Below are 21625 nucleotides of genomic sequence, written 5' to 3' on the forward strand. Positions count from 1 at the left end.
AGGCAGTGAGTATGGAGAGTTTGGCATATATTCCAGTTGGGGAGAGACCTCTTGTAGTTGATGTTCAGGCCTTGGCCAATCGGTTCATGAGGTTGGATATTTCGGAGCCCAGTCGGGTGTTGGCTTGTGTGGTTTCTCAGTCTTCTTTATATGATCGCATCAGAGAGCGCCAGTATGATGATCCGCATTTGCTTGTCCTTAGGGACAGAGTCCAGCATGATGATGCCAGAGATGTGACCGTCGCTGATGATGGTGTGTTGAAGATGCAGGGCCGGATTTGTGTGCCCAATGTGGATGGGCTTAGAGAGCTGATTCTGGAGGAGGCCCATAGCTCGCGGTATTCCATTCATCTGGGTGCCGTGAAGATGTATCAGGATTTGAGACAGCACTATTGGTGGAGAAGAATGAAGAAATATATTGTGGGATTTGTAGCTCGGTGTCTCAACTGTCAGCAGGTGAAGTATGAGCATCAGAGACCGGGTGGCTTGTTTCAGCAGATGGTTATTCCCGGGTGGAAGTGGGAGAGAATCACTATGGACTTTGTGGTTGGACTTCCTCAGACTTTGAAGAAGTTTGATGCTGTTTGGGTGATTGTAGATCGGCTGACCATGTCTGCGCACTTCATTCCTGTGTGTACTACCTATTCTTCAGAGCGGTTGGTAGGGATTTATATCCGGGAGATTGTTCGGTTGCATGGCGTTCCTGTTTCCATCATCTCAGATAGAAGTACTCAGTTTACTTCGCAGTTTTGGAGAGCTGTGCAGAGAGAGTTGGGTACTCAGGTAGAGTTGAGCACAGCGTTTCATCCTCAGACGGACAGACAGTCCGAGCGTACTATTCAAATATTGGAGGACATGTTGCGTGCTTGAGTTATTGACTTTGGAGGTTCATGGGATAAGTTTCTATCACTTGTAGAGTTTGCTTACAACAACAGCTACCAGTCGAGTATTTAGATGGCTCCATATGACGCTTTGTACGGGAGGCGGTGTAGATCTCCGGTTGGTTGGTTCGAGCCCGGCGAGGCTAGACTATTGGGGACAGATTTGGTTCAGGATGCCTTAGAGAAGGTGAAGGTGATTCAGGGGAGGCTTCGTACAGCGCAGTCACGTCAGAAGAGTTATGCGGACCGGAAGGTTCGAGATGTGTCCTACATGGTCGGTGAGAAAGTCCTGCTGAAGGTTTCGCCCATGAATGGTGTTATGAGATTTGGGAAGAAAGTCAAGTTGAGTCCTCGGTTCATTGGGCCTTTTGAGGTGCGTCGGAGGATTGGGGAGGTGGCTTATGAGCTTGCTTTACCACCCAGCCTATCGAGTGTGCATCCGGTATTTCATGTTTCTATTCTCCGGAAGTATATTGGGGATCTGTCTCATGTTTTGGACTTCAGCACGGTTCAGTTGGATGACGATTTGACCTTTAATGTGGAGCCAATAGCTATTTTGGGTCGCCAGGTTCGGAAGTTGAGGTCAAAGGATATAGCTTCAGTGAAGGTGCAGTGAAGAGGTCGGCCCATGGAGGAGGCCACCTGGGAGACCGAACAGGAGATATGGAGCAGATATCCTCATCTGTTTGAGGCTTCAGGTATGTTTCTTGACTCGTTAGAGGACGAACGTTTGTTTAAGTTGGGGAGGATGTGACGACCCGGCCAGTCGTCTCATGAGTTACCGCTCCATTTCCCCCATTTTAGCTTCTTTACGCTTCGTTATCCGTGTTTTATGGGATCAAGATGATTAGTTCGAGTTCGGAGAGGATTTGGTAAGAAATTAGACACTTAGTCTCTTTTAAGAAGGCTTAAGTTGGAAAAGTCAACCGGATGTTGACTTATGTGTTATAGGGTTCGGATGTGAGTTCCAATTGTTCGGTTAGCTTCGGGAGGTGATTTGTGACTTAGGAGAGTAATCGGAAGTGGTTTTGGAGGTACGGTGTAGAATTAGGCTTGAATTGGCGAAGTTAGTATTTTGGTGAATTCCGGTTGATAGGTGAGATTTTGATCCGAGGGTCGGAATTAAATTCCGAGAGTTTTTGTAGCTTCGTTATTTTATTTTGGACTTGTCTGCAAAATTTGAGGTTATTCGGACGGGGTTTGGTTGGGTTTTTGATAAAAAATGCAATTTGGAAGTTCTTGAGATTCATAGGCTTGAATTCGATGTGATTTGATGATTTTGGTGTTAGTCGAGGTGTTTTGATGATTGGAACGAGGTTGAATAATGTTTAGGATGCGTTGGTGCTTTTGGTTGAGGTCCCGGGGGCCTCGGGTGTGTTTCGGGTGAGTTTGAGTGAGTACGGACACCCCGAAACTTAGAAAAATGAAGGGAGTAGCAGTTTTGGCGCGGACCGCGCTCTTTTTCGCGCTGGGCGCGCTGGCCTAGTGCTGGCCGCGTCAAAGTGGCAGCGGCCGCGGTCGTGAAGACTACAGGTTGCTGGTCCTACTTCAAAAGATGATATCTTTTGATCCAAAAGGAATTTTGAGGTTATTCAAAAACAGAAGTTGTAGCCCTTCGTGTCTGGTGTCCAGAAAGGTAAAGATATCGCAATTTGGACATTTGTAGCGAAAGTTATGGCCAAACTACTAGAGCTTGTCCCTGCAGAGCAAGACCTGCGCGAACGCGGTCTTTTTTGCGCGGATCCCGCTGGTTTTGCGCGGACAGCGGTCATTTTTGTGCGGTCAGCGGTGTCGGAATCCGAGGGGTACTCTATAAATACGAGGTTTTGGGTTTTATTTGATATTTTGACCTAGAGAGCTCCGATTTTGGCGATTTTTCAAAGGTTTTTCAAGATATTGGTCGGGGTAAGTGATTCTAACTCAGATTTGGTTAGAGTACATGAATCTATCACTGAATTCATCATTTAATTCGTGATTTGAGATGGAATTTGGGAAGAAAATTATGGAACCTTTCAAAAATGTAAAATAATGATTTGAAAGACCAAATGGTATCGGAATTGGATAATTTTGGTATAGTTAGACTCGTGAGGGCATGAGGATTCTGAAAATGTAAATTTTAACCGATTCGGAGACATGGGCCCGGGGCTCGGGTTTTGCTAATTTCGAGATTTTTGATATTTTTTGAATGTTTTCGCTTGGGCTTTGTTCCCTTAGCATATTGTGACGTATTCGTTCTGATTTTGGATAGATTCGACGCGCGTGGAGGCCAATTCAAGGGGCAAAGGCGTCGTGAGCTAGAGAATTAGCCAGTTCGAGGTGAGTAATGGTTGTAAATGATGTCCTGAGGGTTTGAAACCTTGGATTGCACATCGTAGTGCTATATTGAGGCAAGATACGCGGTGGATGATGAGCGTGTGGTCTTTCACTACTGGGGATTGTGACTTGGTCCATCCCGATTGATGATTTTACTGAATATTTGACTAAAATTCATTTGTTATCATCATGATTTGGGTTGATTATCATATTTGGGCTTCGTGCTAACTATTTGAACCCTTCGGAGATTTTTATCATTGTTTCCTCACTGTTTTGACTTATTACTTGAACTCAGTCCTGTTTATATCTACTGTTTTACAAACTCAGCCACTTTTACTCAAATTTGAAACTTAAATGATATTTCTAAATGATGTTTTGGCTGAGAACTACTGTTTTACTAATGCCCGAGGGGCTTGTGATGATTTTCGGACTGAGTGAGGCTGAGAGCCATTTGTGAGGATATGCTGAGTGATATGAGGCGGAGGGCCTGAGATACTTTATATGCCACGAGCTGGCTTGAGTGATGTGAGGTTATGCTGAGTGATGATGCCACGAGGTGGCTTGATATAGCGTTTGGGCCGTAAGGGGCCCCTCCGGAGTATGCACACCCACAGTGAGTGCGGGTACCCATGTTATTTGAAACAGTGGTAATAATGACATTGTATGATGCAATTTGGTCAGGTAACAATGGCTGACCATTATGCTGAGTGATTGATACTATGCCCGAGGGGCTAATATGAGTGATTGTGAGGTTACAGTGGTAACAATGACACTGTTTGATGCAATTTGGTCAGGTAACAATGACTGACCAGGAATAACACTGTTCGGTCAGGTAACAATGGCTGACCAGGAACTAATTTGTGCCCGAGAGGCTAGTACTATTCTATATGATTTCCCGAGGGGCGAGATTTATGTGTTCATTTTGCATAGTTACTTGTCTTTTACTTGTTTAACTGTGGTATTTGTGCCCGAAGGGCGGATTTTTGTGCATAGCAGCACTAATTGTTTTGAAATTATTTCACAACTATTGAAAAGATCATTTTCAAAAGAGGTTTAGAACCGAGCCAAGGTATTTTCTAAGAATTCACAGTTTCACTGATTTTTCTCAAGGAGTTTTACACTGCTTCTATATAGCATTTTGGTTGTTTTACGTGATTTCATGCTGCTCAGTTATTATTTGCCTTTATTACTCTCTCAGTTGGAGTACTCACTTTACTCCCTGCACCTCGCATGCAGTTGCAGGTATTTATTCACCCGGTAGCGGGTATTGGCTGTGTGGAGGCAGAGTTGTAGAGGTTTTAGCGAGGTGACTGCCGGCGTTCGCAGCACCACTATCTTTCTATGTTATTCATTATTCTTGTTCAGTGTATTCTAGACTGTAAAGTGGAAATTTTATTCTTATAGATACTCGTGACTTGTGACACCCCGGTTTGGGTTGTGTCGGGATGGTTCCTGCTGTTGTCAACGTTAAAATTTCCGCAATTTATGAGTATCATATTACATGTTATTATTGTTATGATGATTAACTGTTTAAAAGAGGTGTTCCGTTTTGGTCTGGCTGGCCTTGTCTTCACGAGAGGCGTCTTCACGACCGGGTTCGGGGATGCGGTCGTGACAATAAACATGCAAAGGGGTCTATACATGTTATATTTTTATAATTTTAATCTAAAAAGTAAGCATTTGATTAGTTCTTACCGCCGGTGCTATATATAAGCATTTGATTAGTTCTTATCGGTGGAGTTATCTATTTCCATAATTCCATGCTACGGAAGTTCACTTATTAATAGTAATATGCAAATCCACTATTTCGTTTGTCTTGTTTCCCGAGAATGGCACTTCGTTGTGAAACTCTCTATTACTACCTCAAGATCTACTATTTTATGGTTAATAACATCAGAAAGAAATCATAGAGGAAGAGGTAATAACGGTTTCTTGATTTAATGCATTTCGTATCTCATCCGGTTGGGCAAATTGTTTTGCCCAAGACGTGCAGAAATTCAGCATTTGGTCTTTAGCTTATTACTTTCTTTTATCTTTTACAATTATATGTAGCATGGATGTTTCAAATAATCGTGTATATATTTATTTTATATGGTATCACATGACCAACATAGTAAGTTATATAAAATGTGTTAAAAATAAGTAATATTTTAAGTAATTTGAGATAATTCATAATTATGTGGGTAATTGATTAATTATCAAATAACGAGACATTACCTACTTAACTAATAAGTTTGAATAATGATCCAAATCTCCACCCCACCCCACGTGGCAGCTTTGCCTTAAACAAATTGTGACTCATGCCTTTAGTCTATTTAATTAGTAGGCCAAAGCAAAAACCATCCTTGTTCATAGTCTTTGTCATTCATTACAAGATGATGATAGAAACTTGATTACTCTTTTTGTCTTAGCTGTGATATATGATCTTGCTTTCCGAGAGCACATATCAATATTTCTTCGGCTACTTGAATAGATTCCTTTTGTGAACATCGAGAGCTTCATATGATAATACATATAAGATACAAGTCTGAGCAGTGCTTTTATCTTGGTAGATTCCATTTAGTTCAGCGTAGATACATTGTTAAAATTAAACCACTGTAGGATAAATTTGTGGCAAAGCTTCTTGAGTATATATTTTAAAAGACACTACAGCATTTTTAGCCTATAGCCACACTTATTATAGACAACACTCGAAAAGTGTTGCCAGAAATAGCTATAGATGCGCTTATAAACCGTGGTATTTGATTAGAGTTTTTGGCCACGTTTTTGAAGGCCACACTTCAAAACCGTGCTCTTATAATATAAAGATAACACTTCTTAGGAGTTGCCAATTTATAAATTATTTGGCAACGTTTATTAATTATAATACAATATTTTTGAAGAGTTATTATATTCTAATACTATATATAACACTTTACAAGCGTAACCTAAAAATTTATTATAATTTTTTCCCCCCAAATACAGTTAATGAAAATATTTCCCTCCCAATACTCAAGAGGCAAAGAAATCACAATCTCCAAGAATACTACCGCATAGCAAACACTTTCCCAATTCTTTTCTGTTACTAATTCACCCTAACAAGAATACTACCGCATACCGTCGCATATCTCCAAGATTAATCTCAAAATACTTCCGCCGCATATTTGTATTTTTCCGCCGCTACTGACTTTTGCTGCTTCTTCCAGATTAATCTCACTCTAGCAAATCTCCATCCTTTCTCTATTGGTTAGTATTTCTTTTACTCAAAGATTTTCCCTTTTTTTCGATTTCTGATGAAAAAATAATCTTCTATTATGTATATACCTGGGTATGTTGGTATAGTCTTCATTTTATACTCAATGTTTTTAACTTTTTTCTAATTTCAGATTATTTGGCTGAAAAGAAGTAATGTTGTTTTGTTTAATTTCTGGGTATCAAAGTTTTACTTTTTTACTAATGTTAGATTCTTGGGTTGAAAAAGTGTAATCTTTTCTATTTGATTTTTGGACCTTTGAATGATGTTACTTCTTATACTTAACGTTCTAATTTGTCTAGTTTCTTATTGAAATTTTTTTGGGGCCGATAGCAGTGAATTATTATTTTTTCAATATTACTAGGTATCTATGTATAGTTTATTATATACTCAAATTTTTTAATTTTTTCAATTTGAGATTATAGGGCTTAAATAAGATTTTTTTTGTTTAATTTTTGGCTATCAAAGTTTTTAGTTTATCCTTGTTTTATATTCTTGAGTTGAAAAATAAGTTATTTTTTTGTTTGATTTTGGGTGTCAAAGCTTTAATCGGTTTAGTATCACAAGTAGGGCGTTATTTAGCTTGAGTTTGTGATTTTAAAATATTTTAAAATTGCTTCTGAATTTGGTGGTTATTTTGACTTAATTTCAGTTGTACAACCACTTTGTTTTATGTTTTACTTGAATCATTGTGCAAGAATTTTGTGAAACAAATCTAGAGTTACTTTGACCAAATAAGCATGGTTGATGTGATTTTCTAGCTTGCTCGTTATTACCTTTCAGAATGTATATGTGGATTATGTGGCTTTGATGTGGTTTCCTGTGTGTATTTGGCCCCTTCTCTACTTTCTGGTCTCTTTCATTCTTATAAAGTATCATTCTTTTTTGACAACTCAGAGTTGCTTTATTGACTTTATTCTCTAAGTTGAGCTCTTGTTTTTGTTTTTCTTGCAAGAGTGTATGCTATTAAAATGAAAAATGTTGTCTTTGGTATAAATTATCCTCTTACCTATTTAAGATTTGATAAAAATCAATTGTTTTCTGTTAGTAAATTTATGTAGTTGCAATTATAGGTATGGTTGAGAGTTGTATAACCCTTCAAGATTTAGCATATGTATGCCTTTGTTAATTGTTTTAGTAGTATTTAGTACTTAAATAACTAAAAGTAAATTTTATACCTCCGAGAGAAGATTGGTTTCTAGTTTGGGAGATATTATAAGCTCAAGGAGATGTTTAACATGCATAACCATTTGGGAAAGTGCAGACCAAATTTTCAATTCCTAGTTGCATTTAATAGAATTTGCATTGTATTAAGAGTTAATAACAAGAACTTGTTAAAGATGCCTCCAAGTTGTCAGGATAAATGGTTCCCTTTATGTCCAAAGTTTTCTTTTAGTAATTTCATAATATGGCTAGTTCTTGAGTTTCTTCTTTAGAGTTAATGAAATCATAAATAGATAGTTAGATATTTATATCTTAATTTTTTTTATTTAATCTATATACTTAAAATACACCTTTTAGGTGTCATTATACTTGCCAATATGCTCATGACACTTTTTTGTGCGTAAAATTATTATATTACCTTCATGAAAAACTTGGTTCATAATTTTATTACTTGTTGTCGTTGTTCTGTGGATCCTATTAATTTTACTCCTTTTCTCCAAGAAGAATCGTCACGCTTAGGTAGATCTATGGTGGACTTGAAGTTGGGCTTACTTAGCATAAGTGTCATGACTAGGTAAGAAAGTCTTATTGGTTTACAATGCATTAGTTTTCAAATTCACTCTTGACGCTTCGGATTTATTTTATAGTCAATGATTAAATGATTAAATATTTGAAGATCTAATAAATTTAATTTTTAGGAATTCAAATATTCCATCCAAGGAATGGATGGATTTACCAAGGTATAGCAAAGAGTATGTCGATGGTGTTCATTTTTTCTTAGATTTTGCTTACTCTTATTGTGACGTCCCGGCGAATCGTCTCATGATTTACTGCTCTGTTTTCCCCCATATCTATTTTTTTATGCTTCGTTATCCGTATTTTATGTGATTGGGTTGATTAGTTTGAGTTCGGGGAATATTTGGTAAGAAACGAGACACTTAGTCTTTTTTAAGAAGGTTTAAGTTGGAAAGGTCAACCAGATGTTGACTTATGTGTTAGAGGGCTCGGCTGTGAGTTCCGGTGGTTCGGTTAGGTTTGAGAGGTAATTTGTGACATAGGAGCGTGATCAGAATGGGTTCTGGAGGTTCGGAGTAGAACTAAGCTTGAATTGGCGAAGTGTTCATTTTGGTGATTTCCGGTTGATAGGCGAGATATTGATATAGGAGTCGGAATGGAATTCCGAGAGTTGCAGTATCTTACTTATGACATTTGGGATGTGTGTGTAAAATTTCAGGTTATTCAGACGTGGTTTGGTTGGGTTTTTGACCGAAAGCATATTTCGGAAAGATTTTAGAACATAGGCTTGAATCCGAGGTGTTTTGGTTGATTTGATGTCGTTTGAGGTGTTTTGATGATTGGAACAAGTTTGAATGAGGTATTGGGTCACGTTTGTGCTTTTGGTTGAGGTCCCGGGGGCCTCGGGGTGATTTTGAATGGTTAATGGGAAGATTTGAGACTTGAGAGATTGCAGAAATTTGCTGCTTCTGGTGTTTTCGCACCTGCAGTTTGGGGGCCGCAGGTGCAGTGCCGCATGTGCGAGGGAGAAGCCGCAGAAGCAGTTCTGGAGGGGAGTGTCAGGAAACCGCAAATGCGGTTGTGGGGGGCCACATCTGCGGAACCGCAAATGCGGAAGAAGGATCGCAGATGCGGCAGTGGCCGACTTTAGTGATTTCCGCATAAGCGGAGTATTAACTGCAAATGCGGTACCGCAGAAGCGGATTTTGGACTGCAGATGCGGGTATGCCTAGGCAGAACATATAAGTTATTTCATTTTCGCGAGTTTGAGTTATTCCACCATTTTTGACTTCGCCTTGAGAGCTTTTGGATGATTTTGGAAGAGGGATTTCAAGGGAACTTTGTTAAGGTAAGGATTTTGGACCTAAAACACATTTCTACGGTAGTATTTCATGGATTAAAGTTGTAATTAAAGGAATTAAAGGGATAAAAATGGAGGATTAGGGCTTGAGTTTAAGAGGCCTTCAAAGGAGGATTGAGGGGCCATTTAGACTTCGATTTTAGTGTTCTTGATATGCATAGACTCGTGGGGAGACGAGGAATCTATTGATGTAAAAATTTCTGAGTTTCGAGAAGTGGGCCCAGGGCTCGGGTTTGGCCAATTTCGGGTTTTTTGGTATTTTTCGATTATTTTTGCTTGGGCTTTGTTCACTTAGCATATTGTGATGTATTTGTTCTGATTTTGGATAGATTTGACGCGCGTGGAGGCCGATTCGAGGGGCAAAGGCATCGCGAGCTAGAGATTTAGTCGGTTCGAGGTGAGTAATGATTTTAAATGATGCTCTGAGGGTTTAAAACCCTGGATTGCACATCGTAGTGCTATATTGAGGTGAGACACACGCTTGATGACAAGCATGGGGTCGTGCACTATTGGGGATTGTGACTTGGTTTGTCCCGATAGATGCTTTTACCGCGTATTTGGCTGAAACTTATTTGCTATCATCATGATTTGGACTGATTTCCATATTTGGGCTTCGTGCCAACTATTTGAACCCTTCGGGGAATTTTATTACTATTTTTAACTGTTTTGACTTATTACTTGAACTCAGTCCCGTTATTTTCCACCGTTTTACTACTCAACCATTTTTACTCAGTTTTGAGACTTAAATGATATTTTAAATGATGTTTTGGGCTGAGAGATACTGTTTTATTATTGCCCGAGGGGCTTGTGATGATTTTTGGACTGAGTAAGGCCGAGGGCCTAGTTGTGAGGATACACTGGTACTGATATGAGGCCGAGGGCCTGAGATACATATATACGCCATGAGGTGGCTTGAATGATTTGAGGTCGAGGGCCTAGACTTGATGCCACGAGATGACTTGATATTGCGTTTAGGCCGTAAAGGGCCCTCCCGAAGTCTGTACACCCCTAGTGAGCGCGGGTACCCATTGTGATGTGCGATTGAGCCCGAGGGAATGGTATTGTTTCTGAGATGTTGCCAGAGGGGCGGATTTGTTGATACTATGCCCAAGGGTCGAACTTTTATTTGTTTACTTACCTGTCAACTACTTGTTTTACTTGTTGAACAGGGATTTTTACTTGACTCTTTATTGTTTTACTGTTTTAAGTGATTCTTTTACTGCTTCATTATAGAATGCCTTGTGCCTTACGTGTTTTTATACCTTCAGTCATTATTTATATTTATTACTCACTGGGTCGGAATACTCACATTACTCCCTACAAAATGTGTGCAGATTCAGGCATCGCTGGTTCCGCTCCTTAGTGCTGATTCCTCCAGTTGCAAGCGATATTCGGAGACTACGAGGTAGTTGTTGGCATCCCGCAGCCCTGTGTCTCTACTATCTTGTCATTTCTATTTCCTTCAAACATTTGTACTAGATATTGGATTTAGCATACTTGTATCATGGTCTATAGATGCTCGTGACTTGTGACACCCTGGTTAGAGCTGTGTCAGGTTGGACTTTTCCGCATTGTTATCGTTATTTCCACTATTCAGGGTTATTAATCATATTTAGACTATTTTTGTGTTGCTTAACTATTTTAAAGGGTGAATTGTGTTAAACTGGCTGGCCTTGTCTTCATGAGAGGCGCCTTTACAACCGGGTTTGGGGTTGGGGTCGTGACACTTATGGAGATCCTCAAGGCGAAGAAATTCAATACCCATGTACAAAGTATTGTAATATCCGATGGACTCGAAGGAATGTAGTGTATAATCATCTAATATGATATGGATTTGTTCAAGGTTATACAAGATGGATTAATCATGGGGAATGGGAAAATTTTGATGAATGTTAATTGTGACATGGGTGGTAATATTTGCTCGTACGATGATATTGATAGGTTGTTGAATGATAAATTTAGAGATGTTGCACATGCTGGAGGAGTATATGAAGGTCCAAATGAATATGCCACTAAATTCTATAACTTAGTTGACGATGCAAGCCAAGAACTATATCCTGGTTGCAAAGGATTCTCTGGATTATCTTTCATAATCTGTCTGTATTTATTGAAGTGTCTACATGGATGGAGCAATGCGTCTTTCACTTCTCTTTTGGAGCTATTAAAAGAGGCGATGCTTGAGTTGAACATTCCTATATCCTACAATAAAGCCAAATCTATGGTAAAGGATCTAGGTCTTGATTATGAAAAAATTGATGCATGTCCCAATGATTGCATGTTATTTAGGAATGACCATAACGGTGATGAATATTGTCATGTCTGTGGAGCTTCTCGATATGCTAAATATCCTGAAGTAGATAGCGATCTTGACGTTTCCAAAAAAGGTTATCGCATTCCAACGAAAATTTTGAGACACTTTCCATTAATTCATAGGCTCAAAAGGCTATTTATATGTTCAAAGACAGTAGATACATTGAGGTGGAATAATGAGAAGCGTTCTAAAGATGGAAAATTAAGGCATCCTGCTGATGGGCAAGCATGGAAAGACTTTGATAGCTTGCATTCAGAATTTGCAAGGGATTCTTGCAATTTGAGGCTTGGCTTAGCAAGTGATAGGTTCAATCCATTTCGGACCATAAGCATATCCCATAGCACATGGCCAATTATTTTAATGGTGTATAATTTGCCTCCTTGGATGTGCATGAAGCTAGAATACTGTATGCTTTCTTTGCTTATACCTGGGCCACGATCACCTGGAAGTGATATTGACGTTTATTTACAACCATTAATAGAAGAGTTAAATGTGTTATGGGAGTACAGGGTAGAAACATATGATGCTTCAAGAGATCAAATCTTTCAAATGCGAGCAGCTCTTTTATGGACAATCAGTGACTTTCCTGCATATGCTATGTTATTCGGTTGGAGTACTAAGGGAATGTTGGCTTGCCCTTATTGTAATTATGACACTAATTCTCGTTATCTTAAACATAGTCGAAAAATGTGTTATATGGATCATCGTGTTTTTCTTCCTATGGATCATCCGTGGAGATCTAATAAAAGGTCTTTCAATGGAAAAACATAATTTAGGCTTCCTCCGCCTTTGTTGAACGGAACTGATGTGCTTAATAGCTTAAAGAATTTTAACAAGGTGTTTGGGAAGAAGCGAAAGAGAACAAATGATGGCCCTTGGAAAAAAAGGTCAATTTTTTCGAATTACCTTATTGGCAGCACAACTCGTTACGTCATAACCTTGACGTAATGCATATAGAGAAAAATATAGTGGATAATGTAATTGGAACTCTTTGAAATTCCTGGAAAGACAAAAGAATCATGAAAATGCTCGTTATGATCTGAAAGAGATGGGCATTAGGAAGAACCTTCAACCAAAGGATACGAAGGATGGCAAGAGAAAAAAGTTTGCAAAAGCATGCTTCTCAATGACCAATAGTGAAAAATAAGTTTTCTGTGGTGTTTTAAATATAGCAAAGCTACCTGATGATAGTGCTTCCAACATATCCAGGTGTGTGCAGCTAGATGAAAGAAAATTATCTGATTATAAAACCCATGATGCCCACTTCATGTTACATTACTTGTTGCCAATACCAGTTAAAAGCATACTTCCTGATCATGTTTCTATCCCCTTGATTCGTCTAAGTTCTTTCTTTCGCCGTTTATGTCAAAAAGTTATCACAATTGAAGAGCTATATTGCTTGGAAGAAGAGATTAGAGAAACAACAAATCAATTGGAAAGAATTTTTCCTCCAACTTTTTTTGATATAATGATTCATTTGCCTATTCATTTTGCAAATGAGGTAAGGTTGGGAGGTCCAGTTCAAAATCGATGGATGTATCCTCCTGAAAGGAATATGTGTACATTAAAATCATATGTTCGCAACAGAAATTATCTAGAAGGATCTATTGCTGAGGCATATTTGGTTGAAAAGTGTTTGACTTTATGCTCTAGATACTTACATGGAGGTGTAAAGACTCGATTTAATCGAAGACCCTGAAACGATGATGAATATGATTCAATTAATGCACAAGCTTCTAGTTTGTTCCCTAATACAGGTTGTCCTTTAGGAGCGAAAAAGAGTGATCCAATTGTTTTAGATGACATGTCAATAAATCAGGCACATATATACTTATTGAATAATTGTGATAAAGTTCAAGAATATATAAGGTAATTTAATAACTTATAGCATTTATTTATGTATATTGTTGTTAAATTACTTTATTTATCATTTTACTAACAAATAAAAATACTTGTTGTGTAGAGAATATGAGGTTGAGGTTAGTAATCAGAGACGAGTATCTAAATGGAGCAAGGCCAAGAATCATAGTCAAAACTTCTCTCAATGGTTTGAAACTCCTTCTTTGAAAGAGGATGTGCCCGATCTTATAAAGCAATTGTCCTTCAGACCAAATTCAATTGCTAAAAGATATTCTGGGTATCTCATTAATCGATATAGATTTCATACGAGGCAGCGTGATGGAAGACGTAAAATACAAAATAGTGGTGTTATATTAGTCTCCCTAACTACAAGTTTTGCAAGCTCAAAAGATAAAAATCCGATTGACGAAAATTTGACTTATTATGGTAGAATAGTTGATATAGTTGAGTTAGGCTATTATGGCCATTTTAGGGTTGTCTTATTTAAGTGCAACTGGTATGAGATTGAAGAAGATATTTATGGCCTTACTTATATCTACTTCAATAAGAAATGTTATCAGAACAAGCCTTTTGTCCTACCATCTCAAGTACGCCAATGCTTTTATGTGCAAGATCCATATGATCAAGATAAATATTATGTCATGAAGACTGTCCCGAGAGACTTGTTTAGCATAAGTGATGATCTTGAATCTAATGCCCCACAATGTTATGAAAATTAGCCATCTGAATATTTGGCTGGCCCATCTATACCGGAGGATAATGGTGAAGTTACCTTAGTAAGGAGTGATGTTCCAGCAACCATTCTTGATGTACATTTAGAAGGATTTCTAGCACAACAACTTGAAATTAAATCGGATGAAGAGTTTGATTTTGAAGACACATCATGAGTTTTTTTTCTAATTCAAATAGAAAATAGCTTAGCCACTTTTTGATTAATAGCTAGAGACACATTAAAGACTGCTGCTTTAGATTTAAATTGATGTTGTCTATTTCGTCAAGTTCAATATTAAATATTTTCTTGCTGATCGATTTCTTTGATATGCACATATATTTTCTACTCATGTATTTTCAATATGTCTCTTTTGGTATCACTAGAAATTACTTGATTGGTTATTCAATGTGTCCCTTATGAGGAACCATATTGTATCATATGTGGATCGAGAATTTTATCTAGTTTTGAATAGAGAAGTGAACGTGAGTAAGTAGAAATTATGCTTCGGAATTTGTATTGTCCTATTACCTGGAGTATTGGAGCAAGTTTTAAAGTATATACATATTTGTTTTTTTATTATTATCAGATGGTGCACATGCAACTAGAGAAGATATTGGACTAACAAATTTTAAGGAACCAAGAGATATTGAACAGGTATCATGGTGTTAATTTTGGCTGTAGACATTTGTTTTGTTTATGAAGATTCAAGAAGATAGATATTTGCATCTATCTTGTCTGCTTTTTGGTACTATTGTGTGTATCCACATGTCTGCCCATCATCTCTACCTTCAATTTAAATTGGTTATGGCACTCATTTGATGCAACTTGTCAGTAGCCATCTTTCTGAATATTGCAAGAGCCAATTCTGCAGAACTTAGCCTTAAGATTATTAGAGTAGATAGTGCAGAAAATTGCTTTATGAAACAAGATGAACTCAAGATGATTTACATCTCATTACTAAGTTTAACTTCAGTATTTGATAGATTTGAATTTGCCATAAGGGAAATTTTAAGAAATCACACCTTTTAAAATTGTTTGAATCGGAAGTGACACATTGGTACCGAAATGGAAATAATTTAGGCCAATTGGTATCTGTTAGAATTGAACTAATGGGTTCTGAAGTATTTGATAGATTTGCATTGTACCATAAATACTAATGAATCATGATTATTTATAATTGACGTATCACTCTAAAGTTTTTCAGTCACCTTATACAAGAGAATGTTGTGTTATATAATCAATGGCGTCTTGTTCCATTGCTTAATTTGTTCTCACGACGTTATAAATGACATAACACTTGCTAACATGCAGACATGTAAATTATCTTGTTCCATGTATGCACTAGTATATATTTGAATTCATGCACACACATATACTAGCACGATCAAAACTAAAGTCAGATTGTCTAAATGGATCAGTAAGGAGTATAAGAATCAGCTGCACAAATAAAATCTCATGGAAGGCTTCTCATTAAATAATAAATAGTTGAATGGCAACCTTATCAGTCTCCTTTTATTTTTAAAATCTCTGTCCTAGAAATGAATGACGTACTTTTGACCTGTTAACATATATCTGCTCTCAGTATGTTTTAGTCTTATCTCTGAACTCTAGCATTGAACAAGTTTTCAACATTAAAATTTTCATTAATGCAAATATGTTGCTTCACAGTTGGCTTCTGACATCGTTGTTAATATAATGAACCAAATCACTAAGTCTTGTTGTTAGGAACATATTGCTCATTGATTTTATTTGGACTTTTGATGTGTTGAGGATTTATTTTGCAACAATTTATGCAGCTTGATTTGATGGGTGTCAAAGTTCTTAAATATGTATAATTTCTTAAATATTTATTTTCTCACATACTGTTATATATTCTTACTAGTTGTTAGGCTAAAGTAATTTAATTTTTTTGTATGTAGGATGAATCAAGCGGCAGCTCTTAAGAGAAAAGTTCTGAATCCAAACAAAGCTCAAAGTCCAATGAAGAATATAAGTTTCGATTTTCAATACCGATCAAGTGCTGAACTAGCCAAAAAATTTCAGATTAAGAGAGAAAAGCTTGCAAGTGATCGCAACGATAAAGCTACTAAAGAGCAGACATTACTTGGAGTTAAAAGGAAGAATTGTATGCCTGCAACATTAGAAGGACAAAGTAGACAGAGGTTAACTCAATTCGATGTGTCAGTTCAAAAGTTAGGAAAGAATAGATTAACGGTGTACAAATCAATCCAATTGTCTTCAAGGGAAGATCTGAACACTTCACATAATATTGCAAGTAAAGGACAAATTAAACAAAAGTCAATTCAATTGGAGGATTCCATTGAAAAGCAAGGAATGAGGAAATTACCTGTGCCCACATCCATGATCCAATCATCTGCAAAGGTAGATCCTAACACATTACATATGATTAGAAGAACACAAGGTGATGGAGAGAAACAACTTGATATTCAGGAGCTATAAAATTGCAAAACGTTAAAGAAAAACTCAGTCCTACCGTCGAAAATATTGATCAATTTCTAAAAAAATATGGGATACAAGTTGGTGGTGAAAAACATCCTGATAATCACCCAGAAAATGAAATGAGATTTATGTCCTCTCCTATTATTAATGAGCGTGAAATAGAATTGGATAATTTTGTTGCACAAGATGAAGGTGGTGATGATGAATTTATTGGAGGTGAGGATATGAACATCGATAGTGTTGTAGGTGGTATGTCTTAAACCTTATAATTATTTTACATATTTTGATTTTTTTCTTCTTATTTCATGCTTGTTATATCAATCTAGGGACATCAGAGAAGAAAAAAGTTCGAGGGCAAACAACATGTAAGAATATTCATGCAAGAAGTTTTGAAGAAAGAGAGGAGGTGACATTTGATAAAGGACAAGCAGTTGGACCAACTAACAAGAGAGTGTCTGATTTGACCAACTTTTTAGGAACAATTGCAAGGAATCCAAGATTTATCCTCTTGGTGCATACCAGTTGGCATGCTGTGTCAAAGGATATTAAGCAACAAATGTGGGAATATGTCAATGTAAGAATAATTAATTTTTCAATTATATATTTTTTGTATTTTTCCTACTAAAAAATATATATATATATATATATATATATATATATATATATATGTATGTGTGTGTGTGTGTGTGTTGTTTTGCACAGTCCAAGTTCTTAATTCCAGCTGAAGGAGAAAATTGGGTAATGACTGGTCTTCGTGATGCTTGGAAGTGATACAAGAGAAATATTAAGAAGAAATATTGTGATAAAAATGCTACTATTGACGAAATGCTGCAAAATCGTCCCAATGATATACCTGAAATTCAATTCCGTCAATTGATTGAGTATTGGGATGATAAAGATGTCCACGTAATATTAAACCGTGCATTTCTATATTTTATACTTATTGTTGCAGTATATATTTTTTCCTTTTTGATGTATTTATTAATATGCTTCTTTTGATGTTAGGATATGTGCCAATTAAATTCTGAAAACAGGAAAAAACAAAAGTGGAGGCATCGAATAGGACCTATTAATTTTGCAAGAGTGCGTGTGGCATTGGTAATATTTAGTCGACATTTTGTAATCTGACTTTCATTTCTTTTTGTACTTTATCAGAACACAGTGATTTTTTTTATATCTTCTTTGATGTAATTCGTAGCGCGCAACCAAAGAGAACAATGAGGAACTATCAAAGTCTGAAATTTTTATTACAACTCATACAAGGAAAGGGAAGAAAGTTCATATGGATACTCAAGTTGCAATAGTAAGTCATGCTGCAAGTTAAGTCTTTTTATTGCATTTTCTCTCTTTAACTGAATGTGACTGAAAGAAGTTCATACGCATATAGTTTGTTTTTAAAAATATTGACCTTTATCTTATTGTTCATGAATAGAGCAACCGCCAAATTCTTCTTTGAGTCATTTCGTCGAGCTCCCAATTCATACCAAAAAACTCACACTGAATTATAGCAAGTGTTGAAATGAGTTCTTCGTGCTTTTTTCCCATTTATCCTTGAATTTTATCTCTCATGCTATTACTTCTTATGTTACTAAAGATCAATAAGGAGAGACGAAACAAGGAACTTGCCACACATTGCAAGTTCTTACTCAGATATATTATGTTAGCATACCAATACTTATCAATCCAACTCTTATAAACCGCAGCTATTCTGATTGAAAGGTGTCCTATTTTTCGTTCCCTTGGACACCGTCGCAGCCTTAGTTAAAAGTTTGAAATAATATTTGGCTGAGAATGTATTATCCAGAAACAGTCCATCGGATTGAATTGGATTGCAGTCTGATTTTCGATTCAAGATAATCCTTAAAAGATACTTGAAGCAATAGAGGGAAAAAGGAAACAACTCAAAAATTTAAACTAAATGGAGGATCTTACAGGACTCTTGTGCTATTCCTTGATGCTCTGTAATGGCATGTAGATGTGGAAGCTCATTCTAGAAAACCCATTTGAATGTCCCTCTTCGTACGTGTGTAGAAGTGTGCATTTGGTTGTAAAAGCCCACAGAAATGTAGTATGAATCATTTCCCGCTTAGTGCCTGTCGAATGTATCCTTACTCTTCCTTCTTTTGTTTTTCCCCCTTGATTAGATGTCTGCCGGAGTGTTGAGGCAAGCATATGAGTTATATCTCATGTTATTTATTTTGGTAGTAGAAACTTTAAGCTGAATGATGGTCAGGGCAACAACAACAACAACTATACAGTAAAATCCCACAAAGTGGGGTCTGGGGAGGGTAATATGTACGCAGACCTTAACCCTACCCTGATAGGGAAAAGTAGCTATTTTCGATAGACCCTCGGCTCAGAAAAAAGAAAAAGAGAAGGAGACAATTCATTAGTAACTCCAGTAGAAACTATAATAGTAACAGAAGCATAACAACCAAAAGATAAATGACATGCAATAACTGAATGATGGTCAGGGCATCCATAAGAATCTTGATCTTGGTATTTTGTAATGCAAAGACAGAACAACTCAAGAACTTAAAGAATATACTTCTGAAGATTAATTTGAAGCATAAAATAATCGTAGCAGGTGGGCGGATGAATTTAATAGTTTGCAGAACTCTTAACTGGTCTTGACTCTCTCTTTATTTCTTTCTTCCTCAAATTTGTTATATTGTTTTTGGAAACATGAAGTCTTAACAGGTAGAATTCAGATTAGGTTTTCATATTCAGTAGCACATGTATTTTCTTCTTTTTTTATTTTCTTTGTTCCTAAACTGAGATCATTATTGTTTTGCCCAAAGTCAAATGCAACCATTTTTATTCAAGAATTTTCATGATAGTTATTTTCTCTCTAAAAATACAAAACTATTGGGTATAATTTTATCAGTTGTAGAAATTTCATGTTTTATTATGTGATAGAGAGTATATATTATTTTACTTTTCTACTTTTTGAGATCAAATGTAGTTTTACCAGTAATAACTAGTGTTTTAGTTCAAATGTAAATTTTAATATCTTAAACTTCATAAGTACATAGTCATCTGGCATAGTTAGTGATAATAACTTTTGGTAGTGATGCACTCAAAATTTAAATAACTAGTACCAGTTATTTATAAGTGAAAAATTTTGAATTTTTTACATAGCCTAGTATTAATTTGTTATATTTCAATTTTTAAGTGATTCTTACAGGGAGCCTAAAGCCAAACTTAATATAAGGCCTAAATTTTTAAGTTATAAGATATATTTTTATTTGAAATCTACTTTTCTAGCTTTTTGAGATATAAAGTTGTCAATAGTCTTTTTTATAATATTTTTTTGGACAGTCTGAAGTGGAGAAACAACAGATGATGCATTTAGGGCTGTATTTGGAAAGGAGCAGCCTGATCGGGTTAGATGCTATGGTAGATCGGTGACGACAAGCTCTCTAAAAAAAGATGAAGAAATCACTAAACTTAAACAACAACATGCCAACGAAATAACTTCTCTGAAGGAAGAAATGAAGGAAATGATGAGAAAAGAAATGCGATATTTTTTTAGTCAAATGGTGAAAAACAACCCTGGACTGGATTTTCGTGATATGCGAGGGTGTGTTGGATCTAATATTCCTTCACCGATTGATGCAAGTAGTGCACGAGCTATGAGAGACCATAATTTACCACAGTCTTCTGGCTTAACTCATGCCCCGAGTCTTGAAAATGTATTAATATTTTACCAAATAGTATAATGGTAGGGTAAATTTGATCAGATATATATATATATATATATATATATATATATATATATGAGAGTTCTCTTTCCTTCTCGTCTTCGTTCTGTGTTAATGATATCTGGTAACATTTGCTTTCTATAGGTTTTCTGGAAACATTGATCTATATTCTTTGCTACATTAGGAAATTAAACTTTATTGATAAGGCATAGATGTATATTTTTCTTTCAGTCCCCTGTTTCTGTCAAGGATATTCTAAAAGTATATTGCATAAACAAGGTGTAAGGTAATTGTGTTGAGATGTATAAGTATACCTCAGGGTAGAGGGAAAGGAACTACGGGAAAAGAAGAATGCTTTTGATCTCACTTGTTATTTACTGATTTATTTTCTTGTACACTATAAGTTTCCCTCATGGATTCCTTCAACTTCTTTTGCCGAGGGTCTATCAGAAACAGTCTCCGTGCCCCTCTAGGGTAAGGGTAGGAAGCGTACATCATACCCTCCCCAGACCCCACTTGTGGGATTATATTTGGTTGTTGTTGTTGATTGTTGCGATTATAGAAGGAGATAGGTAAAATGTATGTTAATTCACATTTTTGGTTCTCTTTCACTTATATATCTTTTTTGTGTTTGACATTGTTATGCTATAGTAGTGAAATAAAATCTCATTAGTTCTTAGTATGATATAACCAGTGCATACTATATATTTGTTTTTCTAATTTTTAATTTCATTTTGAATGTGTAGGAAAATACCGGTGATGCAATTGGAAATGGTGGCCACAAATCAATTTGATTCTTTAAAGTGAATGGTGAAAACCTTTTGAACAATTATGATATTTTTTTATTGATACTATAAATTTGAATACATTTGATTTTGTCGAGGTCTTTTCTAGTGAACTTTTTGAACCAACAATGCTTTATTACTAGATAGTACGCAAAGTATGTTTCTTTGTTGAAGTTTATTTCAAGTATATGCATTTGAATATTTTTATTCTATTACTTATTATCTAATTTAATGCTTGAGATCATAATACATACATACATATATATATGTATACATACATACATACATATATATATACATACATAAACATATATATATATATATATAT

General features: G+C 36.3%; 1 protein-coding gene and 1 long non-coding RNA gene across 2 annotated transcripts; one reads left to right on the plus strand and one right to left on the minus strand.

Moving 5' to 3' along the window:
- Positions 1-11329: 11329 nt before the first annotated feature.
- Positions 11330-14523, plus strand: LOC138875410 (uncharacterized). The gene is made up of 7 exons (XM_070154236.1): positions 11330-12402; positions 12553-12663; positions 12785-12880; positions 12986-13410; positions 13534-13645; positions 13740-14223; positions 14356-14523. The coding sequence occupies exons 1-7, from the start codon at positions 11330-11332 to the stop codon at positions 14521-14523; spliced, it is 2469 nt and encodes an 822-aa protein (XP_070010337.1).
- A 608-nt stretch (positions 14524-15131) lies between these two features.
- Positions 15132-17365, minus strand: LOC138874398 (uncharacterized). The gene is made up of 3 exons (XR_011401376.1): positions 16843-17365; positions 16696-16722; positions 15132-15213 (listed from the first exon to the last, which is right to left on the minus strand). It is a non-coding gene; the product is annotated as an uncharacterized lncRNA (long non-coding RNA).
- Between the last annotated feature and the right edge of the window lie 4260 nt (positions 17366-21625).

This window comes from Nicotiana sylvestris, chromosome 8 (genome assembly GCF_000393655.2).
Source record: "Nicotiana sylvestris chromosome 8, ASM39365v2, whole genome shotgun sequence".
In the NCBI taxonomy this organism is placed as follows: Eukaryota; Viridiplantae; Streptophyta; class Magnoliopsida; order Solanales; family Solanaceae; genus Nicotiana; species Nicotiana sylvestris.